General features: G+C 41.2%; 1 protein-coding gene across 1 annotated transcript in view; it reads left to right on the forward strand.

Moving 5' to 3' along the window:
• nlk2 (nemo-like kinase, type 2) overlaps positions 1–27,306 on the forward strand; it is a 54,781-nt gene that overhangs the window by 10,822 nt on the left and 16,653 nt on the right. The window contains exons 2-4 of the mRNA XM_040036450.1: positions 3,906–4,035; positions 4,158–4,213; positions 9,470–9,576. Of these exons, the coding sequence (XP_039892384.1) occupies positions 3,906–4,035; positions 4,158–4,213; positions 9,470–9,576 (293 nt within the window). The remainder of the gene's footprint in view (positions 1–3,905; positions 4,036–4,157; positions 4,214–9,469; positions 9,577–27,306) is intronic.

The raw sequence follows: 27,306 nt of genomic DNA on the forward strand, positions 1-27,306 counted from the left end.
CTCAAAATTGCAAAGCTTCTGAAGCGTGATCATCGAACAATCAAGCGTTTCATTCAAAATAGTCAACAGGGTCGCAAGAAGCGTGTGGAAAAACCAAGGCGCAAAATAACTGCCCATGAACTGAGAAAAGTCAAGCGTGCAGCTGCCAAGATGCCACTTGCCACCAGTTTGGCCATATTTCAGAGCTGCAACATCACTGGAGTGCCCAAAAGCACAAGGTGTGCAATACTCAGAGACATGGCCAAGGTAAGAAAGGCTGAAAGACGACCACCACTGAACAAGACACACAAGCTGAAACGTCAAGACTGGGCCAAGAAATATCTCAAGACTGGTTTTTCTAAGGTTTTATGGACTGATGAAATGAGAGTGAGTCTTGATGGGCCAGATGGATGGGCCCGTGGCTGGATTGGTAAAGGGCAGAGAGCTCCAGTCTGACTCAGACGCCAGCAAGGTGGAGGTGGAGTACTGGTTTGGGCTGGTATCATCAAAGATGAGCTTGTGGGGCCTTTTCAGGTCGAGGATGGAGTCAAGCTCAACTCCCAGTCCTACTGCCAGTTTCTGGAAGACACCTTCAAGCAGTGGTACAGGAAGAAGTCTGCATCCTTCAAGAAAAACATGATTTTCATGCAGGACAATGCTCCATCACACGCGTCCAAGTACTCCACAGCGTGGCTGGCAAGAAAGGGTATAAAAGAAGAAAAACTAATGACATGGCCTCCTTGTTCACCTGATCTGAACCCCATTGAGAACCTGTGGTCCATCATCAAATGTGAGATTTACAAGGAGGGAAAACAGTACACCTCTCTGAACAGTGTCTGGGAGGCTGTGGTTGCTGCTGCACGCAATGTTGATGGTGAACAGATCAAAACACTGACAGAATCCATGGATGGCAGGCTTTTGAGTGTCCTTGCAAAGAAAGGTGGCTATATTGGTCGCTGATTTGTTTTTGTTTTGTTTTTGAATGTCAGAAATGTATATTTGTGAATGTGGAGATGTTATATTGGTTTCACTGGTAAAAATAAATAATTGAAATGGGTATATATTTGTTTTTTGTTAAGTTGCCTAATAATTATGCACAGTAATAGTCACCTGCACACACAGATATCCCCCTAAAATAGCTAAAACTAAAAACAAACTAGAAACTACTTCCAAAAACATTCAGCTTTGATATTAATGAGTTTTTTGGGTTCGTTGAGAACATGGTTGTTGTTCAATAATAACATTATTCCTCAAAAATACAACTTGCCTAATAATTCTGCACTCCCTGTATATCCAAACCTCAGAATTCCTCTCTCCGCTCCATTTAGCAATACAGAAACTCTGGTCGCTCGCTATCCCTGTGAAATCATAACCTCCCAACTTCGATTAGAGGAAGATCAACCACCAGCAAAACTTCACGGCGCAGCTCCACTCTTTATCACTCTAAGATGGGGCTTGTAGAGCTTCCCGAAAATCTGATCCATCACAAAGCCTAACTCCAAAGATATGCGGCTGTTTCCACACCCCAGAAGGGTCTCCCGAAGACATCCTCCCCCCAGATTTCAGGCTGGACTGTAGCCTGTCTTAAATAAGTTTTAAAGAGAAAGGTATTCAATTTCACTGGTCCGACAAGAAGACAAAGCTTATTACAATTCTTTTTAACTTCTCAATGCTCAAACATCGATACAACAAACATAAATAATCCACTTTCGGGCATAAATGAAGACAACGCCTCCAACAGTGAAGCTTTCCGCACCTTGCACTCCCACCCATCAGCCAGCAAAAGCCACATCCAGCCACCATTTCGCATGTTCCCGGAAGGGAAATGCCAGCTCTCTCTTCAGCTGTTCCTCCTATTTAGTGCTTCTCCGCGCTAGGCACTGGGTTGCCAGTTCTGCGGTCTTCCATCCTTCCTTTGCAGCTCAGCAAATCTTCATGGCACCGGGTTGCACAGTTCCACTCACCTCGGCTTCTCTTTACAATACTTTAGCTAACATTCATGCAACTGGGTATTCAACTATTCATGCTTCTAACCCAGAACCTTTTCTTCCTCCTTGTCGGAGCAGCACATGGCCAAGTTTTATAGCCCAGGCCCCTTCTTTTCTCTTCCACTCTACTATTGCTCAGTTTTGCTGGCCTCAGCAATTCCTCCTCCTAACCCACCAGCTCCAAAACCTTCCCCAGTATCCGCTCACCTTCGGCAACAAATCATTGCTGCAATCAAAATACTTCACAGCCCATAAACGGTACATCTGCTCTTACCTGGTTGGCTTCAGCCTCCACACCAGAAATTTCTAAACCTATAGCATCTATTCCTTGCATGCCTTTGCCATATGGTACACAAGAAGCCTTAGTAAATCACCCTAACCCAGATTTTGTCAACTTTTTAGTAAAAGATTTTTCAGGTTTTCACCCAGGATTGTCACCCAGCCATCAGTCTCTTGTACCTGTAAAATCTCTAGTCAGCTCTCAAAGACCCAGATGCTGTTGACAACCTGCTCGCCAAAGAAGTCTGGGAGGGTTTCATAATTGGACACTTCCCTATAACGCCTTTCCCCCTTTTTTTGTATCAGCCCACTGGGCATCACTGAGCATTCAGGGAAAAAGCACATCATCATAGATTTGTCTGCAACTCAAGGTAGTCTTATTCGAACATAAATTGCCTCATTCCCCGATTTTTCTCTTAAATGCTCAACAGTGAACCATGCCATTTCCCTTGTTAAAATGCAGAGGTGCATGTCTTTCAAAAGCCGACATCACAAGTGCCTTCAAAGTTCTGCTGTTCTTCTGTTCTCATTAAAGGTCTCTAACATCAGGCTCCCATTTTAACCTTTTAGCCTTCTTCAGGTTCCTGTGCTATTCAGAATTGACCTCTTCTTCAAGGAGATTGTCATCCCTGCTTAAGCGACTTCCACCCAGTCTTTGAAGACTGGCTCATCTTCTCCTCAAACAGAGGAAAACCAACCAATTGGGCAGCCCCCTTTCGATATTTTAATTCAAAATAATCTTGCCTTTAAGCCACTTTGACTTGCTGACCCATTTCCTCTACCTTAGAAAATCCCATCACGCATTACCTTCAGACCCTCTCTTCATCACCGAATCCGGCCACATCCCAACATATCATGGTTTCTTTCACACTTTTGCCAAGTTCTCTCGTTGTCTGGAATTTCTCCTAATCTCTTCTCTGGCCACTCCTTTCACATCAACTTCATTCTTTGTTCCATCCATCCATTCTCTCCCGCTTATCCTTGTCAGTGCCCCGGGTCTGGAGCCTAACCCAGCTACCATAGGGTGAGAGGCAGGATACACTGTACAGGTCGCCAGTCTGTTGCAGGACTAACACATAGAGACAGACAACCATTCACATTCACACCCGCATAGAGAGAAACTACACCAGCATGGGGAGAACATGCAAAGCCCTCAGGCAGGTGGTGGAATCAAACTCGGGACCTTCTTGCTGTGAGGCAACAGTGCTAATCACTGTGCAACCGTGCTGCCCATTAATTCTGTGTTGTTTTAAAAAAAAAACAAAAAAAAACAACTACATTAAAAAGTTTGTTTGACTGCAGAAATTACAAGTGGAAGATGAGCCTGGAAGATGGTGGTCGTAAATTTAGATTAAAAGGACGCCTTTCATATAGTGTAACTTGTTTTGACCAGCCACTTGTCTCAGATGATATAACCCTTGCATGTATACACAAAATGCACTTTTTGAGATTTGATAATAGTGATGCTTAAAGTTGGTCATGGGAAATAGTCCTTTAAAAAAACAAAAACAAACCAAATCTCAAAAATGTGATGAAAAAATACTGAAATATTTTTATAACTTAGTCCAATCCATGACATGATTTGTTCTGCTGATCTATTTATCTAACTTTTCATCCAATGTTATAATTTTTGTGAATTTCTTTTTCATATTCACCCAGGTCAGTGACAGACCCCAGAGACGGAAAGCGAGTTGCTCTCAAAAAGATGCCTAATGTCTTCCAAAACCTTGTTTCTTGTAAGAGGGTATTTCGTGAGCTGAAGATGCTGTGCTTCTTCAAACATGAGAATGTAAGTACATGACAATGTCACAATGGAGCTTATAGTTTCCTCTAGAAAGGAAAAAGAAATGTGTTTGCCTGCATGATTGCATTCAGCCTGAAAACAGACCACAGCTTTACCTCTGTTCTCAGGTGCTCTCTGCGCTGGATATACTACAACCTCCACACATTGACTACTTTGAAGAAATGTATCCTTTACTATTGATTTATTCAAAGATTATAACAAGATGCAGGGCCTACAGGAATTACATTTTAAAATCAGGTGTATGAAATTGCAGAGAATTGCATAAGAAATTTTCTTTAGGTCACATTGGGGGTGGCTGTAGCTCAGGTAGGGCAGGTCACTTACTAACCGGAAGGTTGGTGGTTCGATTCCTGTCTGCCTGCCAAATTATTTTGGGCAAGATACTAACCCCAAATTGCTCTGTGATGCACCCATAAGAGTATGAATGCGTGTGAGTGTTAGAAAGCACTTGCAGAAAAAGAGCAAAGAAAAAAATGTAAATGGGTGAATAAGACAAGTTGTGAAAAGTTATAGAAAGCACTTTGATTGCTCATAGTAGAGAAGTGCTCTATAAGAACCAGTCCATTTACCATTAAATAAAACAAAGTATGACTGAGGGTGTATTGAGTGCTGGCCTGATAGATAGCATCATGGCTAAACTGGAAACCTGGACCCTCCATGGCCGATTGCCAAGACTACGTGAGATAACCTCTGTAGGTCTAGTAGAAGGTGTGAATGTAGCACAATCCCTACTGCAACCATCACTGAATCAGCTGATCTACACCACAGCTGCAGTGATCACTGAGCTGCTTGGCTATAAAATGAACAGTTACAAGGAGCATTACTCTCTGTGGAGAAGGTGACTAGAAGCCAAGAATAAGGTAGCACAGGGCCTGTAAAGAAAGGGGTGCCTAAGAAGTACAACAAGCTGTCTTGGAAACTGCCAAGTAGAGGTATACCAGAGAAACAGAAGGCAGGAGAATAAACCAGCTGTACTGTACTGAACCATCCAAGTGGCAGTGTAACAATGTGAGAACAGGCCCACCAAGAGTGGAGACGGAGCAAGACTGGAAGAGCATATGGGAGAAGGATGCAACCCATAACAATAAGGCTCAGTTGATAGTGAATCTTAAAGCTGACCACAGCAATCTCCTTGAACAGGGTCTGGTAGTCATCACAGGAAAGGGTCTCCAGTATGTAGATATGAACAGCACCTGGTCCTGACATGATTCATACCTACTGGCTGAAGAAGCTGACTGCACTGCATGAGCATCTGACAGCACTAATGGACCAGCTGCTAGTAGATGAGATATGTGGATTGGCTAACTGAAGCCCAGTCAGTCCTGATCCCCACAGTTGGATATTTTACAAGAAAGCCTATGACTCAACGCCCGACAAATGAATCACGGAACTATATAAAATCAACAGGGCCATACGAGCCTTCGTCAGGAATTCAATGGGGATGTGGCAAACACTAGAGGCCAACTTCAAGCCAGTGGCACAAGTCAACATTAAGTGCGGGATTTACAAAGGAGATGCTCTGTCCCTATTGCTGTTCTGCATAGGCTTGAAGCCCCTCAGTGAGATCACTGACAAGACTGGCTATGGATACCAACTACACAATCCACCAGTCACCAGGTACCTCCGCTGCATGGATGACATCAACCTTTATGCCAGGTATGGACAGACAAACTGGTGATGGTTAACTAACCAGATATAGTAGTGGTGGAAAAGCAGAAGAAGATGGCCATAGTGATAGATGTAGCTATATCGAATAATGGTAACATCAGGAACAGGCAACACGAGAAGCTCAAAGTACTAAAGGTTGAGCGAAGGACTTGAGAAGATGTGAAGGAAACAGTGGTCCCAGTGGTAACTGGAGCACTCATTGCAGTGACCCCCACACTGGGCGGGAGGCTCCAGCAAATCACAGGAACAACATCCATGATCTCTGTCTACAATAGCGCAGTCCTAGGAACAGCAAGGAACTGTAGAGGACTCTGAAGCTCCCAGGCCTCTGGTAGAAGACCTGAGTTTGAAGGATAATGACCGTCCAGAGGGTGAGAGGGGAATCACAATCACAGTGGTCACTGAGATGCCAAGTAACGACTCTCAGCCTTCGAAAGCCACTTGAAGAGGTATACCAGAGAGATAAAATCAGCTGTACTCCCCTAAACCATCCAAGGTGCATTCTCAGTGGCAGGGGGAAAGCCCGACCAAGTCTGGAAAAGCAGCAATACTGGAAGAGCATATGAGAGGAGGATGCAATCCATAACAGCAATGCTCAGTGGCTAGTGGAGCTAAGAGCAGACAGCAGCAGTGGAAGAGCATATTAACTCGAAGGGTGGTGGTTCGATTCCCATCTGCTCCAGTCTGCCTGCCAAATTATTTTGGGCAAGATACTAACCGCAAGTTGCTCTCATAGGAGTATGAAAGTGTTTGAGTGTTAGAAAGCACTTACAGAAAAAGAGCAAAGAAAAATCATGGCGAGTCGGACTGCACCGGGCCCTGACATGATTAGTGCCTACAGGCTAAAGAAGCTAACTGTACACCATAAGCTGTTAACAGCACAAATGAACCAGCTGCTAATAATGGCACACACCCAGAATGGCTAATTGAAGGTCTGACAGTCCTGAATCTCAGGGATCCCCAGAAGGGACTGGTCCTGTCAAACTACTGGCCAATAACCAGCCTCAGCACAAGATGTGCTGGTCCTCATAGTGGCTAAGATGAACGGGCACATAAAGTCACACAGGATCTTAGCTTGCCCATTCTCAACCAATCTCAGGGGCATATTCCATTTGGACTTTGGGACTCCCAGGCCATACTAAGTACAGATATTCCTGTATACCATGTCAGCATATATGCCCTGCGTACTAGCATCTTGTACCATGCTGTTATGTGCTGGAAAATCTCTTTGCACTGCCTGCACCTAGTGTCTTGCCTGGTGTGGTAGAGCACCAACACTGTGGATCTTGTGCTCAGAGCTTATTCCTGTGCTGCCATTATTAGTGCCTCTGTGCTGTCTTTCAGTCCAGCTTTGTCAAGGCATTGATGTTACTTGATATCAGCCACTTTTTCTATTTTACAGTGGTACATGCTGTGCTTGCCTGTCCTTCTTTGATGGTCCCACTTCTTGCTCCTCTTCTTTTTCAGGTTTCTGTTGTCTCAGATACTGACTCACATGAGCAGTTTTGCCCATCTTCCTGACTCATGGATCTTTGTTGTTTCATCCTGGATAGTGGTTCTGACATTCACTAAGCCTCAGCCTCCTTCCTTACGCTTAGCATATAGTCTCAGGGTGCTGGACTTGGGGTAAAATGCTCCATGCATGGTAAGGAGCTTTCTTTTGCCTTTGCCCTTGGCTTCTATCTCTTTCTTTGGCTAGCTTATTTTCCCAATTGGGGTATCTGATCAAAGGCAGGCTCTTGTTCTTGCCATTCTGCTGACTCCTCAGGACTTGTCTTACTTTCTGCAGGTACTTGGTGGTTGCAGATTTTGTAGCGGCCTCTTCATGGCTCCCATTTGCCTGTGGGATTAGGTACTTGTAGCTGTCCTTGATGTCTGCAATGTTGCCTCCTGGTAGTACAATCCCCTCAGTTTTGACTACTATCCCTTTCTTTGTTACATTTTGTTTCACTGACTACACTTCTCCAGTCCTAATGACACTGGAATTTCGTTGCTGCAGATCCTAGTGGTATGGATCAGTGAATCGATATCTTGTTCACTCCTGGCATGCAGCTTGAGGTCATCCATGTGGAGCAGGTGGTTCATGATTGCTCAATTTCTTAATCAGTATCCATAGCCAGTCTTGTCAAATATCGCACTGAGGGGTTTCAGGCGTATGTAGAACAGCAGTGGTGACAGATCATCTCTTGTGCTATTGTGTTGTTTGCCACTTCTTGATGAACGTTCTTAGGGTTTTGTTGATCTTATATATTTCTAGGCATTCTGGGATCCATGTGTAGGGCATTGAATCATAGGCTTTCTTGTAATGAGTCCAGGAGGTGCACAGATTGTTCAGTCTAGTCTTACAATCTTGAGTGACTGCTCCATCTACCAGTAGCTGTTGTTTTACCCCTCTGATGTTCCTGCCAGTTCCATTCTGTGCCCCACTCATGTATTGAACTATGTGCCTGTTTATCTTAGCCGCTATGATGCCTGACAGTTGCTTCCATGTTGTACCGAGGCAGGTTATTGGCTGATAGTTGTACTAGACCGGTGCCTTCTGGGGATGCTTGGGCATCAGGATTGTCCAGGCTTCAGTTAGCCATTCTGAGTGCATTTCGCCCATTTGCAGCTGCTTAATTTATGTTGCCAGACGCTCAGAGGCCCTTTCTATGCCGTCTGCCACTGTTACTGGATGTTGTTCATTGGGGGGTGCTGTAGTCTACTCTTGGCTCCACCAGCCTCTGAGCATTGTTGATATGGGTTACGTCTTTCTCCCACATGCATTTTCAGAGTTACTGTCTCCAGCCTCAGTGGGGCTGTTCTCATATTGTTACCCTGCTACTGAGAATACACCTTGGATGGAGTGGAGGTATACCAGCTGTACTCCATGGAGTGGAGTACAGCTGGTTTATTCTCCTGGCTTCTAGCTCTCTGGTATGCCACTTCAAATGCACCTTGAAGAGACAGTATACCTTGCCAGCAGCAGGCCAAAGCCCGTGAGTCTTTGTTTGGCAGGTTCTAAGGCCTGAGTTATGGGCAGCTTGCAGTACTTCTTAAGCATCCCTTTCTTCATAATAATTTTCTGCATCTTATTTATATTTAAACCAGTGTCAGACCCTGTATGTGTGGGGCCATTAACATGTTCCCTAACGTTAAAAGACTCTGTAAAGGTGTGTTACAGGATACGTCATCATCAATCAACTTGTACGTTTGAAATTAGGAGGAGACACAATTCCTAGGAGGCTTGCACCAAGAAAGGTATCCAGCGTAAAAATCTACTAAATCAAAATACCTGTGGTAACCCCCTTTAATTTTTTTTTTTTTTTTTTGTGGTGATTCTGATTTCTGGAATTCATGGGAATTCTTTTTGCCCATCTGCCCAAGATGGAAATATGGTAAGGCCTTAAGGCTACGCAGAAAACAAAAGTGTGAATTAAGTTTAGTGAATTTTAACAAGTTTTGGTAACTGCAGGTATTTACACTCTGCAATGATCTGTTGTGTAATGCTTTTTCATTCCAAATACCCATACTTTATGTGAAAGAAGATGCCAGTTTACATTTTCATTTCTAGAATGCTGCTAGTGATTAACATAAGATAACTGGAAAGGTAAGAAAACAATGCAGTGATGCTGATGCCTAAACTCTATCTTAGAAAACAAAGCACATCTTTATTATAACTATACTGTCTTTCTCAGGTTCTCATTGAGATTTACTGTTTATGTTCTTGCACATATTTGTTTTTCTTTTAACCTTAATTCCTCTTGATCAGCTATGTAGTAACTGAACTGATGCAAAGTGACCTCCATAAGATCATTGTATCACCGCAGCCTCTGAGCTCAGACCATGCCAAAGTTTTTCTTTATCAGATTCTGCGAGGTAGGTCTTCTTTTCTTTCAGATATCTCTATGATTACATTTATCCAAGTTCAGCCCATAGACTGGTCTCAAGCGTTGGTACTGATGAAGTTATACAGATTATACTCAAGGTTGAACAATAATACAGGACTCTTCAGAATTCTGCATCTCTTGACAACAACAGATTTGAAAACTAAATTAGTAATGAAATGTGACTAATTCAATGACCTTCAGTTTTAATTTAAGATTTTTATATGGGAAATCTTTATATTGTATTTTTAACCGTTATAGCTGTTTTTACATGGCTGAAAAAATTATCAAAGTCTAATCATGAATGGAAACAGTTTGGCCTTGTTATTTCATGAAATATCGAGGTGCTCTGTATTTCACTTGGTGATAAATTTGTGAGTAGGATTTGTTGGTAAAGACTTTTGGAGTTTGAGGATTGGGTTTACACTAGGAAATTCCATAATAAAAGGAAAACCTTTACACCCTAAAGAGTTTAAGGCACTCAAATTACATAGGGGTGGGTTTACCATTTTTTTTTATAGGTTTTTTGGGTCTCATAGCTTAAGAATGAGTACTGGGGATATTCACATTAATATTTCACAGTTGAGGAAAAAAGTACATTTACCATCTGTTTAAAAACTGCAATAAAAGCTACAAACCTATTTCCAAAAAAGTTGAGATGTTATGTAAAATGCAATGACTTACAAACCTTATAAATTTATATTTTATTCACAATGGAACACGGAAAATATCACATGCAAAACTGCAGAAAATGTACAATTTTGACAAAAAATATTAGCTCATTTTAAATTTGACAGTTGTGGTCAAATGTTTACATGCACTCATGAGGATGGAGAATTCTGATATTGATTTCTGTAAACATCTTTTGTGTTTTTTGCAGGGTGAAGTGAATATACACTATACATCTTTTTTGAATTTAAAAAAAGAAATACAACCTGGGTGCACAAGTTTGACTTTATTTTTGATTTTCTCTAATCCACATACAATGTAGAGGAACAAGTTGGTATGCCTTGACTGTTAAAGTTAAGACATTTTAGAACCTTCAGTGGAACGTATTAAAATTTTTGAGTGTATGTATATATTTGAGCATGCACGTATATACTTCACAGTATCTTTCCTGTTCCGAGAACTGTGCTCTTCTGGACAGATGTCTCAGGTGTTGTTTCTGAGATCTGAAAAATATGACCTAGAGCCACTCATCCAACTTGGGTGTCACTGCACCGAGTGCTCAGAGTACCACAGGGACAGCTATTCACTTCACCTTCCACATCTTCTCAGCCCTTGGTACTTCTTGAGCTTCTCGTGTTCCTTTTTCCTGATGTTGCTATCACTCAGCGTAGCTATATCTATCACTATGGCTGTATTAATCTGCTTGTACACCGCTAGAGTGTCTGGTTACCCATCACCAGTTTGTCTCTCTGTACCTGGAAGTCCCTAAGGATCTTAGCTTATTCCCATGCTGCCATTATTAGTGCCTCTCTGCTGTCTTTCAGACCAGCTTTTTCATCCAGGAATCTGATCTGCCCGTGGTACATTAGCAGCCTAGTACTAGTGTACCTCCATGATGATTTTTCCTCTTCTTTCTCGGATTTCTATTGGCTCAGGTATTTCCTAAGCACATGAGCAATTTTGCCCATCTTCCTGACTTTCGATCTTTTGATCTTTGTTGTTTTGTCCTGGATAGTGGTTGTGACATTCACTAGGCCTCAGCCTCCTTCTTTCCACTTAGCATACAGTCTCAGGGTCCTGGACTTGGAGTAAAACGCTCCATGCATGGTAAGAAACTTTCTTTTGTCTTTTTCCTTGGCTTCTATCTCCTCCTTTGGTCAGCTTATTTTCCCAACAGGGTATCTGATCAGAGGCAGGACATTGGTGTTAATTGCCCCGGATCTTGTTCTTCCCATTCTGCTGACTCCTCAGGACTTGCTTTACTTTCTGCAGGTATTTGGAGGTTGCAGATTTCCTAGCGGCCTCTTTATGGCTCCCATTTGCCTGTGGGATTAGGTACTTGTAGCTGTCCTTGATGTCTGCAATGTTGCCTCCTGGTAGTACAATTCTCTCTGTAACAAATAAGGGGATAGTAGTCAGAACTGACTACACTTTTCCCAGTCCTAACGGCATTAGAATTTCGTTGCTGTAGATCCTACTGGTATGAATCAGTGTATCTATAGGGGTGTCCAAATTCATAGTCCTCCTGAGGACCCGGCCTTCGCGGTCGTCCTCCAAAGGCCGGCTAGGTCGGAAGTGAGCGGCTGTGAAATTGGACGGTCTAGCCTTCAGTTTTGCATCACCAGCTGTCTCGGTGGAGTTTAATAAACTTGGCTGTCTGCTCCTTTCTGTCTATAATATAACAGGACACTGGCATAAATTCTCGATCATCTCACACTTCTGATTAATCAGTTCTCTGTTTGGCGTTTATTTATCTGTGTGAAAACACTAACTTTAATCTCAGCCAAACCGACTTACTCATGAACAAATAAAACACTGAAAAAGCCAAACAATAACACTGTTAAGTTATCTAAGTGACTTATATATCATGTTTAACCTGAGTAGTGAAAGGTGGGTTGTGCAGGGAGTTCGCTGTTATCGCCCCGGCTAGCTATCGAGCTGCTGGGTAACAGACGTCTCCGAAAATGTCAGAGCACTTTTGCAAATATGTGATGTCTTGATAAACCCAGCAGATATTTGAAGTTTGCACAGCCACATTCTTGCCTGAAATATCATAAAAGTTTAATTTGTGACCCAGAAAGAGTAATATTAAAACTTAGTAGCAACTGCCATTGTTAGAAACTGGAATTTCTATGAATTCTGGGATATGGTGGGCCACAAAGGATACACCCGTGTTTGTCGGCTGCATTCGGAGGAGTCTACAAATTTGGACAGCCTTGGCGCGTCACTGTGAGGTAATCGGTCTACAAATGCGGCCTCAGGAGGATGCAGCAGATGAATTTGGACACCCCCTTTGTCTTGCTTACTCCTGGGATGCAGCTTGATGTCATTCATTTGGAGCAGGTGGCTGATGATTGCTCAGTTCCGAAGTCAGTGTCTGTAGCTTGTAGGTCTTGTAAATGATCTCACTAAGGGGTCTTGCCTATGTAGAACAGCAGTTGGGACAGATCATCTCCTTGGTAGCTCCTACACGTGATGTTGACATGTTCCGTGGGTTGGCCTCTAGTGTTGTTTGCCACATCCCCATTGAATTCCTGATATTGTATAGTTCTAGGCATTCCAGGATCCATGTGTGGGGCATCGAGTCATAACACCTTTCTGCAGCTCCAATAGTTTTGCTAACTTCCCTCTGCACTACATTGATCTTCGCCCCTAGTCTCCTTCTCCATAGGGGATGGTGATCCTTGTGGCTGTTCATCTTATAGCCAAACAAAAAAGTGATCACTGTTGTCGTGGTGTAGATCTGCTGATTCGTTTTGGTAATGGCCATTTTAGGGATTTTCTGTAATGCTGCATTCACATCTTCTAGTAGACCTTCAGAGGCTATTTCATATAGTCTTGGTAATTGGCCATCAAAGGTCAGGTTTTCCAGGTTCGCCATGATCCTATCTCTCAGGTCAGCTGCTCTCGCACTCAATGCACCTTCAGTCATTTTTTTGGGGCTTGGTATGTAATTTTGGGTCGGGGTGATGATGATAGGGAGGAGGCCCTGGGGTAGACCTAGGACACGCTGGAGAGGTTATATCTCTCGGGCTGGCCTGGGAATGCCTTGGTGTTCCCCCGCATAAGCTAGAGGAGGTGGCTGGGGAGAGGGAGGTCTGGGCTTCTCTGCTTAGGCTGCTGCCCCCGCGACCTGGCCCTTAAGTGGAAGAAGGATGGATGGGTGATGATGATAGCAGTTGCATCTTCCGAATATGAGCAGTTTTTCTCTGGGAAGACAACACTAGATGCAGAACTGTGTCTAAGATTACATGCTTGTGATCAGTAGGGCTGGGTAACGTCACTGATTTCTAGAATCGATTCAGATTCACAAGGTCCCGAATCGATTCGATCCACGATTCGGTTTGATTCGATTTTAATCTGGGAAATTTTGTCTCAGTCAGAAATACTATAATTTTGATCACATATCAGTACATTTCCATATTTTTATATCTATAAAAAGAAAGCTGACACTTGCAAGACTCTATCAAAAGTGTAAGCATCACAGTCGATGCCGTTGTGTCAAAGTAACGGAGGATAAAACACAGAAAAACATGAAGGCGACTTTTATAGCAGATAACCTTAAAAATGTTCTGCAGTAGATCAAAAATGAAAGAAAGTCATTAATCAAAATATGAATATTACCTGATGCTGCTGAAGTGAAGCAGAGCAAAGTTACAGAGGTTTTATTAGAGACGCAGCTAATCGTTTTGCAATTTTGCATAATTTTAAAAAGTTTAAATTTGTTCAGTAGCCTATTGAACGGCAGAAATGAGGCTTTCTTTTCAGAAGTAAGTAAAAGGGAAAAGAAACAACAGTTGACTTGCGCGTAATAAGCAAGCGAATAATGCAGAAAAAAGATTTTTGGATGGGAACCTGTTCTTGAAGTACAGAGAGCGAGAGACCGCGAGCTCTGCATGAAGTGTGATTTTTATCGTGGTGGAAGCAAAACAGCAAACTAAGAGGGCATTCATGACGATGTTTATGTGATGCAAAATGTGAAGTGTAGTTTGGATCTTCTCTTGTTGCTGGTTCAGTCAATATTGTTTGGAGAGAGATTAAAAACCTGCAGCTTCTGAATCTAGTGCAAAAGGGGCGTAAACACAAAGTGCCGACCTGCTGACGGATCAGAATCAGTGAGCTGTCGGCTTTCAGCCCTGACCGTGTCCGTGCCGTTGGGCGAGAAAGCCACATCTTCGCGCTTTGTGTTTATGTCTTTGTGCAGAATCTGTGTACCTGCTCTCATTTATTGTTTTAGATGTTTAGTGGTTGTTGAAATTTTGTGAGGTTTAACCTGAGATTCTGGTGTTTCGGGCAAAATAAATTTATATTTATCGATCGATCGATTCAGGATTTTAATGAATCTATTTCACGTTATGCAAGCTAGAATTGATTTTAATCGATAATCAAAACCCACCCCTAGTGATCAGTAGTAGATTAGACAAAAAAGTTTTTAGATAAGCCGAGAGTAAAAACTAAATCCGGTGTGTGGCCACCATTATGTGTGGGCCGGTAACATGTTACACTAAATTAAATGCCTTTGCAATGTTAAGAAATTCTGTCACAGTGCAGTTAGAGGGATCATCAATATGTAAATTAAAGTCACCCACCAAATTGATTTTATCTAAATTAACAGTAACAGATGAGAGGAGATTAGGGAATTCATTAATTCAAGAAATTATTGCAGGATTTGGAGGTCGATAAATTACAATATAGCAACCTGGATATTCACATCGAATTTTATAAGATAGTAATTCAAAGGAATTAAAATAACCAGGATTAAACTGCACACAATATAGATAATTCTTATAATTATCTAAATGGTGCTAACTTGGTGGACAAAGTTTTGAGGGGTAACAGGCAACAGTTGCCTGGTTTGAGGGGGTAATAATTGCAGGAGAGACAGGCTTAAGAGGAAGAGGCTTACAGCGCATAGTAATTAGATTACTGAGTCTGGTTGTACAAATACTGACAGACTTTTTTTTTTTTTTTTTAATTTATGCATTATAATCAATGGAATTGGTAAAGATGAATACTTTAGAACTGAGAAAACGGGTGAAGTAGCAGTATAATAGTGTTTATGCAGTTTAGTAGTGATGGCAAGAAAATATCAGTTCTAGTGACGGAGTCGCAGATAGTGAGATTTTCCCTCATGCTTTAGGAGTCCTACATGCGTGAAGGATTAATTCAGTACTTGAACCTCAGTGGTTCTGGATGAAGGTGATCTTGTTTAAAAAGTCAATGTGTAGCTGACCCAGACTGTTGAACTTTATGTCACCATAACAGGGAGGCAGCAGCGGACCACAGTTAATGGATTGCTTTCTGGTGTTCTGCAGACTTTCCACAAGGTGCATAAAGTCTTGTTTGAGGGTCTCTGACTGACGTTGTTTCAAGTCATTAGTGCCGACATTGAAGAGACGCTGTGGTGAGTTTCAACGGCTGAAGAGAGGTCGGAGTAATATCCTTCATACCGGCTCTTAGGATAGCAAAAGATATGGTCGCCAAGTGTTGAACCATAAAGGTGCCAACAACGATCACTTGAGGTAGACACGGCCTTGAGGAGGTGGTGATGGGTAGCTTGGTTGCATGACCATATGTGGGCTCTGAGATGCAGCTGTGGGGGCAGCAGGAGCAGCATCAGCAGCACCTGGCAGTGAAAAATGCTGATGCCTGAATTCTAGAAGAGGGAGACATCTAGGTGTCTGTGCTGGAGCCAGGCAGCCTGGAGGAGTAGTGGCAAGGAAACCCAGGGCACTGCCGGGTCCTGCACATTTTCCAGCGGGTAAAATTTGTTCACCAGCTGAATAACCTCTGGGTGTAGACAGACTGGACATCTAGTCAGCTGCAGCCCTTTACCAGGAACCACGACTGCGACTTGCAGTGTGTGAAGCAGACTTCAGACTTTAGCTTTGCCCCAAGGACATGCTACATTTCATCAGCCAGAGCCAGGAGATTGGCTGTTATGACTGGCTGTCCTCCAGTGGTGGCAGAACCAGACCAGGGGAATGTGGCATCACAGGGAGCTCCCGAGACAGAGCACTGGGTGGAGTTGCACCTGTCGATGTTGGCACAGCAGGAGATCCATAGGGAAGCCAGTGCTTTGCTTGTGTGGTGGCCACAGATGAAATCTGTGAAGCTCATCCTTCATAAGTTCCTGCTTCAGTCGCCAGATATCCTTTTGTAACTGTAAGTATGCTGGTAGGCAATGACCATAGCTTGAGGGCAGCAAACAGCTGACAGACAGGGTAAAAACAGGAGATGAACCAATTCAGCATGCTTCAGTGTGTGTGGGTCAGCAGTGGTGGCACTGTAAGAGGTGAAAGGGTGCCAACCAGTTTCGAAAAGAAATTATGTTTCAAAAACCATTCAAGATTTTGTGAATCCAAAAAACTATGCAACAGTGCTTTTGAAATGGCCAGCTGGTTCACCAGCTGATACTCAGGGCAGGACACACCATCAGCACACGTCCCCCCCCCCCCCGGCCAATAAAATCGGAGCACTAGTCACCTCAGTTTTTCCATATCTCATATGCCCCACCTTGGAGTTCTGAGCTGGCTTTTTGACACCAGGAACTGGGTGTGTTCTTCTTCTGTGTGAGTGTCACGACTCACTTGATACATTTAGTCTCTAATAAACACAAAATGCAAGTAGATCAGTGTTATGTCAGGGTCATGTTCTTGACAGTTTTCATCATTTGGTCGTTGGCTGACCAGAGTGTCATCACAATATTGCTCTAGTAGAAAATCTCTCTTGGAGTGAACTATTGGAGCCAGTGGGGCCTCCTGAGAAGCCCCCGCTGTCTCATCCTCCCCAGAGTCGGCAACGTACACCTAGCGTCACCACTGAGCGCATTGCAGACACTACACACCCCTATCAGTGGTGAACGTATCTCCACACACTGCCCCAACAGATTATTAAACCCTGGCCAATCTGTCTTCCCAGTTAAGGGATGCGTTAGGCGAGAGCTAATCCCGACTTTGACTCTGTTATATTTTAGTTGTAGCGGCACTATCCGTTCTGGACCGGGGAAAGGTGTTTGAGGGTTAGCAATATAGAACACCTGTACCACCTCTTAGCAAGCATACTGACGCAAGTGTCTCGGCTGCCTCCGCCAACAACTGTGCCAGCAGCTGGGTTGGCTGCAGAGACTTTGGCTCTACCATGCCTGGTTGGGTATGGCACCACTATAAAAAGGAGTGGAGGCACACGTACATGTACGAATATATATGTACAGTTGGTGAAAAAGTGTTTGCCCCCTTCGTGATATGCTAGAGTTTTGCATATTTGTCACACTTACATGTTTCAGATCATCAAACAAATGTTAATATTAGACAAACATAACCCAGGGTAATACAAAATGCAGTTTTTAAATGATGATTTCATTGATTAAGGGAGGAAAGTTATTCAAACCTACTTGGTCCTGTTTTTAAAAAAAAAAAAAAAAAAAAAAAAAAAATTGCCCCTCTTGTTAAATCATTAAATAACTGTTATTAACTACTGTGACACAGGACCCACATACAGACACTTCTGGGTTGTGCTTATAATTGTGCTTTATTCAAAACAATGTCTCTTCTCCTGCGGTTTCTGGCACCAGCCTCAGGCGCTGTCATTCCGTCGCTCCCAGTGTGTGTGTCCTCTTCTCCTCACTGCCAAAGACATAAGACAGGTCTACCTCATTAAACAGTCCTGTGCACCTGTTCCCTCCCCGCCTCCGTGCCGCCCTGTGAGCTCACTGCGTCACCCCTTCTCTGCAGCAGGCCAAAGACCACACCCCCACCACACCACGTTTTGGAAAGCTGAGCTCAGCTTCACAAAGCACACTCAGGTGTGATTGAATGAAGAATGAAGAAATCACTTATATAGAATGTGTCTGACAAAGTGAAGAAGGCTAAAACATTTCAAAAAGTGTTTTAGCCTTCGTTAGACCATTGTGCCATGATCTAACGAAACACCTGAGGTACAAAGTTACTGACGTCTGGAAAGGGTTACAAAGCCATTTCTAAGGCTATGGGACTCCAGTATGCCGTAGTGAGAGCCATTATACCAAATGGAGAAAACTTGGAATGGTGGCAAAGTTTCCCAGGAGTTACTGGCCTACCAAAATTAGTCCAAGAGCACATTGACGAGGTCCAGGCCACAACAACTGAGATTCTTTTTTTTATTTTATTTTATTTTTTTATTTATTTATTTATTTATTTTTATTTTTTTATTGAACAACAATTAAAAAACAAAAACAAAACGCAGGCTTTACATGTCTCAACTAAGGTCAGAGTTCATGATTCAGGAAAAAAAAGACTGGGCAAAATGGAATTGGGAGAGTTCAAGGAGAAAACCACTGCTGCCCAAAAACAACACAAATACTCGTCTTTTATTTGCCAAAAACATCTTATTGATCCCCAGGACTTTTGGGAAATTACTCTGTGGACTGACAAAGTAAAAGTTGAACGTTTTGGAACGTTTGAGTCCCATTACATCTGTAATAAAAAAACACAGCATTTTAGAAAAAGAACTTCATAGCAACAGTAAAATGTGTTGGTCATAGTATAATGGCCTGGGGCTGTTTTGCTGCCTTAGTACCTGGAAAACCTGCTGCAGTAAATAAACCATGAATTCTGCTGTGTACCAAAACAAACTGAAGGAGAATGTCCAGCTATCTATTCTTGACCTCAGGCTGAAGTGGACTTGGGTTATGCAGTGGGACAATGATCCAGAACACATCAGCAAGTTCACCTCCGAATAGCTTAAGAAAAACAAAATGCAGAGCGGCCTAGTCAAAGTCTTGACCTGAATCTGATTGAAATGCTGAGGAATGACCTTAAAAAGGCACTTCATGCTTGAATACCCCCCAGTGTGGCTCAGTTACAACAATTCTGCAAAGATGAGTGGGCCAAAATTCCTCCACAGCACTGTAAAAGACTCATTGCCACTTATTGCCTTTTTCATGGAACACAAAATCGGTTCACAATTTAAAGGTGTTCTGCAGCAGTGGAGGTTGATCAAACCTTGAAAGCTGGTGCTACTAATTCGTACATGTTTTCCAGCTTTTTTTAGATAACGTGCAACCCCCTCTGTCTGCTTAAAAGCAGTGTTGGAACACACTGTGGTACCATACCGTTGTGACCATCATTTGAGCAAAATTGTACTTCAGAAAGTAGTGTGTTGCTACAAAAATGTTGCGAAAAAGGCAATTAACAATGGAAGAGAGACACAACATCATAACAGTTAAAAATGTAGGTCTTTCCTACACAGAAAGTGCACAGAAAGTCAAGGCGTCAGTAAGTACAGTTTCCTTCAAAAGGCACTCGGAAGCTGGGGCAATTCTGACAGGAAGAGGTCTGGCAACCCCAAAGCCACAACTGAATCACAGGACAAGTTTCTGAGAGTTAACAGCTTGCATGACTGGTGGCTCATAGGACAACAGCTTCAAGCACAGCTTAATAGTGGTCGTAGTAAACAAGTCTCAGTTTCAACCATGAAGAGAAGACTTCGAGCTGCAGGTTTGACAGGACGAGTTGAGGCAAGAAAGCTGTTGCTAAGATGTCAGAATAAGACAAAGAGGCTTGCCTGGGCCATGAAACACCGCCATTACTGATTACTGAAGAATGAAAGAAGGTATTGATGAATCAAAACTTTAAATGCATGATCTTTGCACATCATTGAGTAGGCAAAAGGATGGTTCCACAGTGTGTAGCATCAACTGTCAAACATGGAGGGGGAAGGTGTGATGATCTGGTGCTGTTTTGCTGAATCCAAGGTCTGTGACCTGTACAGGGTGAGAGGCACCCTGAAACAAAACGGCTACCACAGCATTTTGCAGCCCCCAAAGGTGGCTAATTAGATGAGTCAAAAGTTTAGAACACATTTTGGTCTATAAATTCATTCTTTTTTTTGACTCCAACTGCTATTTGTACTATGCTTTTATTTCAGAGTGCAATGACACATTAAGCGGCATAATTTTCAATTAAAAAAAAATAGAAAAATTGTAGTGTTCTAAAACTTTGGCAGGTTTTGTCTGGCTACTTTTTTTTTTTTTTTTAGCTTTTTTATTTTGGGTGTTGTTTATAGCAAAGTGAAATCTAACCTTTCTATTCTTGAGGCTAATAAATGGCTTGCACCTTGGAGGTGAACCCTCTGCATTTACTTTCATGCAGTCTTCTCTTTACAGTAGACTCGGATACTCCTATCTCGTTTAGTGTTGTTCACTTTTTTGGCTGTTGTAAAGGGGTTTCTCTTCACCATGGAAATGATTCTGTGATCATCCATCACTGTTGTCTTCCGTGGACGTCCGATACTTTTTGCTTGCTGAGTTCACCAGTGCTTTCTTTGGTTTTCAGGATGTACCAATCTATAGATTTTGTCACTCGTAATATTGTAGCAATTTTTTAATGTTTTTATTTATTTATTTTTTCTTTCCTCTTTGCACCTTAAGGGACGGCTTGTTTCAAATGCATGGAGAGTTCATTTGACCACATGTTGTCTGTTCACAGCAAATCATCCAAAAATCATCCAATTTCAATATGGATGCCCTCAAATAAAAGCTCAGAGGCTACACATTATGTCCATCTCTATCATATACCTATATTTGAAATATATTTCAATAAACTGGTTAAAAAACAAAGTTTGTGTCAGTGTCCAAATATATGGACCTAACTGTGTGTGTGTGTGTGTGTGTGTGCGCGCGTATATGTGTATAAAATTGCTTTTGACTTTGTGTGGATTAGAGAAAAAAAAAAACAGATCAATTCACACCCCACCCCAAGTCAAGTAAAAATGTTTGCTATGTACACATTCCATCCTTTAAAATAAACAGTTCACTGGAGTCATCAAAATGAGTTTATGTGGCTCAGGACATGGAGCAAGTCATCTACTCGGAAGGTTGTTGGTTTGATCCCTGGCTGGTCCAATCTGCGTGCCAAATACCCTTGGGCAAGATGCAAACTTACTCTTTGATGCATCCACCAGAGTGTGAATGTTAGATTTAAAAAAAAACCCACTTAAGCATATAAAAAAGTTTTGAGTGCTCACATAAAGTACTATAGAAGGACCAGTCCACATGTACACTTTTGACCACAATTATATGTTGCTTTAAAACCTGTATATCTTTCAGGTTTTTAGATGCTTCCCATCTCATAGGCACTAATGCCATCAGAGATGTAGACTGTGAACTGAGGAGTGATTTTTTTTTTTTTTCTTCTTCTGTGTGTTAAAAGCCGGTCAGCCTCTTCCCTCTTTAGTCTGGAGGATGCGGTGTGCATATTCTCCAAAAAGAATTCCAAAAAGCATCCAGTGTCGGTGTTTAGCCATGTCCCTTAAGCACATATTTCTTTACTTCTCAGAAACTCTGCTAGTCTTTCATGTTACTAACCAGTTGCTAGTTGACCTAATTAATTGTAAAATTTTTCTCAAGCTATTTTTTTTAGTATCAGATACTTTTCCAGCTTTTTGTTCCTTACTGTTGCAGCTTTTGAGGGAAGTTGCTGCCATCAAATTCAAAATTTGGTAATATTTTCATAAAATTGTGCATGTATGTCTTTTTAAATATTTGCTGTTCTATTGTGAATAAAATGTGTTTCCAAGTTGCAAATAATTGCATATTTTACTTTTTAAATAGTTTTGACATAACTCAAATAAGACATCGCCTAGCATTTTGAAATTGATACCATAGGTACATCTCCAAAAAGTCGCAGATGAGTTTGAATCTCAGATGACAAAACTTGTGAATTTGATAGCTTAAGAAGCCTTTTCACATTTATAACATAGGTCAATCTACTAGGAGCCTGAAAGCTTTCAGTATTTTTGCAATTTTGTTTTTTTTAACACCCAGTCCAAGTGTCACAATCTAAAGCCAAGACATTGCTTTGTCTTAATGATTTTTCTGTAAGCAACGTTGAGCATTGATATTATCGATATCAGAAGGAATTCTGGCTGGCAATTATAAAATATAGGTAATATAAAGGTTTTTCATATGCTATAATGAATTAAAAAACAAATAAACATCTATCCCACATTGTTATATTTCTCTTAAAACTTTAGCAAGTTTTTCAGAACAATAATCACCATCCTTTGGGTGGCGCTCGCACTTGGTGTTGGCTCTTTCTCTGATAGAGTATCACTTCTTGTTCCTGTTCCAGTGCACAGTGGTATTTTCGTTTATATCACTCTTTTGATTCATTCTCTAATTGTTTTCACAGTATTTACTCACTATGTCTTTAAGGATTGCTTAGCTTAGCTTAGCTTGCAGTGGACTCGTTAGCAGCATGGCCTCTTCACCTGTCCCTCCTACACTTTCCTTCTCATTGTGTCAGATGTTTAGTTACTATTCAGTCTCCTTTGGTAATAACGATCCTTGTAATAAATATAGCCTTTTTGCAGCTCTGGAGGCCAGGATCACTGAATTGGAGACCCGGCTTCACAACCTTGAAAAACAAATAGCTAGCCAGGGCCCTGTAGTCGGTTCAGCCGAAGGTAGTGTAGGCCCCGTTAGCTCTCCCTTGGTAGATTATTCCAAGCAGCCGGGAAAACGGGTTATCTGGGTGACATCACCCATTCATGTGTCTAATTGCTGTTCCCCACTCAATGACACACCCAATTGTCTTCCAGCGTCCAGAGAAGGCAACAGTGAAGGAAATTTAAAACTGCTGGCTAAGGGTAAATGTAAATTCCATAAAATTATACTTCATGTCGACAATAACACCCAGTTACATCAATCGGAGGTCACTAAAATTAATATTGAGTCCGTGTGTAACTTTGCAAAACAATGTCGAACTATTAATTTTTTGTGGTTCCCTCCCCAATTGGAATTACATGTTTAGCACGTTCGTCTTAAACTGACGGCTGCCTGAGAGGTGTCCAAAAAAGACGTAGGCTTTATAGATAATTGGATAACCTTTTAGGGGAAACCTAGTTTTATTAAGAGAGAAGACATTCATCCCACTTTGGATGGAACAGCTCTCATTTCTAAAAATCTGGCCATATTTGAGCCAAACATTCCTTTAACATTAACTACTTCATAACTTCTTCACAAATCAAATTTTAACCATTAAAAAAATTACTCATAACCATTTTACAGACGTACAACTGCTTTGATATTTATTTAGACTCTTTTTCTCCAATTGATATTTTAATTCAATCTTTAACTTCAGCAATTATTTCCTCCAAACCATAAAGGTGTCTTTTACACCTCATTCTTACAAGACTGCTTAAAATCAAAATCAATGTTTAAATCTTAAATATGATCAACCTATCTCTATTAATCGGCTATTTACCACAGGCCTTAACGCTGGCAGTGGTTAACCATTACTTAAAAAGCCATTACTTAACAAAGCTGTCTTGGCTCCAACCTTCTTTTTATCTGAGAAATTCTTGAAAGAGTAGTGGTAAAACAGATAATTGATATTCTGCAGAGCAATGGCTAATTAGTAGAGTTTCAATCAAGTTGCAAAGCTCATCAAAGTATAGAAAGGTTTTGTGAAGGTTATTAATTATCTTTTATATCCTCTGACAGTGGACTTATCTCTGTGCTTGTTCTGCTAGACCTCAGTGTTTGATACTGTTTACAACAGTATTTTATTACAGCAATTAGAGCATGCTATAGATATTAAAGGTGCTACACTGCAGTGCTTTGAATCATATCTATCTAATAGACTCAAATTTGTTTATGTAAATGAAAAGTTCTCTTCACACACTCAGGTTAATTATGGAGTTCTACAGGGTTCTGTGCTAGGACCAATTCTGTTTCCCTTAGGCTGTATCATGATGCTTACTCTGGATGGCATTACAATGGCCTCCAGTAACACTGTCAGGAATCTTGGAGTCATTTTTGACCAGGATATGCTCCTTAATGCGCATATTCAGCAGATATGTAGGACTGCTTTCTTCCATTTGCGGAATATCTTTAAAATTAGAAACATCATATCATAGAGTGGTGCGGAAAGGCTTGTTCATTCATTTATTACTTCTAGGCTTGACTACTGTAATTCATTATTATTGGGATGTCCTAAAAAATCCCTGCCTTAAATTAATTGGCAATTAAATGCTGCAGCAAGAGTACTGACAGGGACTAGAAAGAGAGAGCATATCTCTCGTATATTGGCATCTCTTCATTGGCTCGCTGTTAAATCCGAAATCTAATTTAAAATCCTGTTCCTCACATACAGGGTCTTAAACAGTCAGGCCACATCTTATCTTAACAACCCTATAGTACCATATGGTACCTATTAGAGCACTTCACTCTCCGACTGCGGCCTTACTTGTTGTTCCTAGAGTATTTAAAAGTACAATGGGAGCCAGAGCCTTCAGTTTTCAGGCCCCTCTTCTGTGGAACCAGCTTCCAGTTTGGATTCAGAAGACAGGCACCCTCTCTACTAATAAGATTAGGCTTAAAACTTTCTTTTTTGCTAAATCATATAGTTAGGGGCTGGAACAGGTAACCCTGAGTCTTCCCTTAATTATGCTGCAATAGGTGTAGGCTGCTGGGGGATTTCCATAATCCACTGAGTGTTTCTTCTTCAGTCACCTTTTTCACTCACTATGTGTTTATAGCTCTTTGCATTTAATCATTAGTTATTATTAATATCTGGCTCTCTTCCACATCATGTCTTTTATCCTGTCTTCATCCGCTCGCCCCCAACTGGTTAGGGTTTAGGGTTTAGGGTGGCTTCAGCAGATGGCAGCTCCTCCCTGAGCCTGCTTCTGCTGGAGGTTTCTTCCTGTTAAAAGTGGGTTTTTCCTTCCCACTGTCACCAAAGTGCTTGCTTATAGGGAGTCAATGTTGGGGATTTCTCTGTTTTCTTTGTATTATTGTAGGGTATTTAACTTAACTTAATATAAAGTGCCTTGAGGCAACTGTTGTTGTGATTTGGTGTTATATTAAAAAAAATGAATTTAACTGAACTGAAAACAATACTTCATACTTTCCAGTTCTGTTTCTGTATATGCTGTCCCGCACTATAGGTCATTTTGGTCTGACTTTTGTGTAAATTCCCATAAACAAGGAAATCCCCCCACAAGATAACACAGAATCATACTTACCCTTTCAGCATGTATCACCATGGCATCTTGTCCCACGGTTCATCCAGCTAAGAACTTTACAGCCCAATTTCAGTGACTCCTCTTCATACCTAGGAACTTTCAGAGAATCATTCTCACCATCCTTCGATCTGTCGTATCTATTCTTCGGAACTGTTTGCTTCACTCTATTCAGTTGTACAGCGAGTTCAGCCTCTCACTATAGCCTTGAAATTTCAAACTTCACGCCCAGAATATCACCCACAAGCAACAGTTCCCAGTCTACTCCTGCTCACTCCAAAACTATCCCATATGGAAAAGAAATAGTAAAAACATATATGATTTATATATGATTTACTCTTGAAAGTGGCCACTTTCATGAGTAAATCATATATAAATCATATAAGGCTTACATGATTTACTCATGAAAGTGGCCACTTTCTCATTACTTTCATATATTTTTTTAGTAAGTATACAAAACATACAAGTTTCATTATATCATTTTTCAAGGGATCTTATATGTGTTTTCACTCTTGTATGCTTTTCATACAAGTTTCATACAAGACAGATAAAAACTTTATAAGATTTATATATATCTTTTCCATATGGGATCCTTCAGGACTGAAGTGAGTCCCCCGAAACTCTTACTCACCTCAGTCCTCAGATCTGGATTCAGAAGTTAAGTCACTGTTCCCCCACAGTCAGGTGTTCCAAAAATAATTATACATCAAAAAATTCGATTGGACCATATCATGGATACATTTGTATTTTTACCTTTGTGGAACTGTAAATGAGGCAATGTGGCAATGTCCACATTTTAGACTTTTTTGAATGCAGGATATATTTTTAAATCCAATTTAACAGGAGGCAAGTATAAGCAGAATCTAATAATAATGACAATAATGAGAATAACAATAATAATGATAATAATCATCAAAAAATCATATCAGTTGAATTATACTTATCTAATTAACATACTCAGAACAAAGTCAGCATTACTTTTGCTCTTTCACAGTGATAATGTTCGAGAGGATGATGAGCATGCCTTTGCCACTGACTAAGGCAAATCTAGGTTCAAACTTTCAACTATTAGCTCATCTCCCAATCATAATGTCATTCATGCAGTGCCTTATCTCCATATCAGTGCCTTAACTCTTTTCACATTTGCAAACCTCAATTCAATTGGATAAACATTGCAATGTTACCTTCAAAAGCAACCTAATTAGCTGGATAACCCCAGGTTGCTCTCCGATGCATGCATTGGAGTATAAATTTGTGTGAGTGCTTTGATACTTTCTGCATGCAATTTCTTCTTTGCTTTAAGCAAGGGCCAGTGTCCCGCAGGTTTTAGATGCGTCCTTGATCCAACACAGCTGATTTAAATGGCTAAATTACCTCTTCAGCGTGTCTTGAAGTTCTCAAGATGTAATGAACTAATCCTTTGTTTCATTTGTGTTGGCCCAGGGTGATATCTAAAACCTGTAGGACACTGGCCCTTGAGGCCTGGAGTTCCCCCACCCCTGACATATACCGTACCATAGCACCTTTATTTATAAAGCACTTTAAAATAAAGCCAGGCTTCACAAAGTGTACATATACAAGAAGCATAAACAGAAAATAATATCAAACATGTTAAAAATAGAGAATTGGAAAAATAGGAAAAAAATAGATTCAACCTTTTAAAAAGTACCAAAGGCTTAAGCAAATAAATATGTTTTAAGAAGAGTTTTAAACTCCCCACAAAAATAGGAAAGTCAAGTGTGTCTGTGTGTGTGTGCTTCTACGGTTAAGGGGACACCTTCTCAGATGATAAAACATAGGTATGATCCTTCATGTCTTGAATCTGAAGGTGTAGGCACAAGTTAAAATTTGCCTCCATGCACGTGAATGCTTACAATTTCTTTTCTCTTTGGCTCTTGGCATGATACACGTGTGGTCAGTCTTTAGCCACATAAAACATGATGGAATAACAAAATCCATCTCAACCACTATATTCAAGATGGCAGGCCAACATGGCTGAAAGATAATTATACATTAAAATATACTGTATGTATGATTACAGTATTCT

The sequence above is a fragment of the Simochromis diagramma genome, unplaced genomic scaffold, assembly GCF_900408965.1.
Source record: "Simochromis diagramma unplaced genomic scaffold, fSimDia1.1 OVJJ01000324.1, whole genome shotgun sequence".
Classification (NCBI taxonomy): domain Eukaryota; kingdom Metazoa; phylum Chordata; class Actinopteri; order Cichliformes; family Cichlidae; genus Simochromis; species Simochromis diagramma.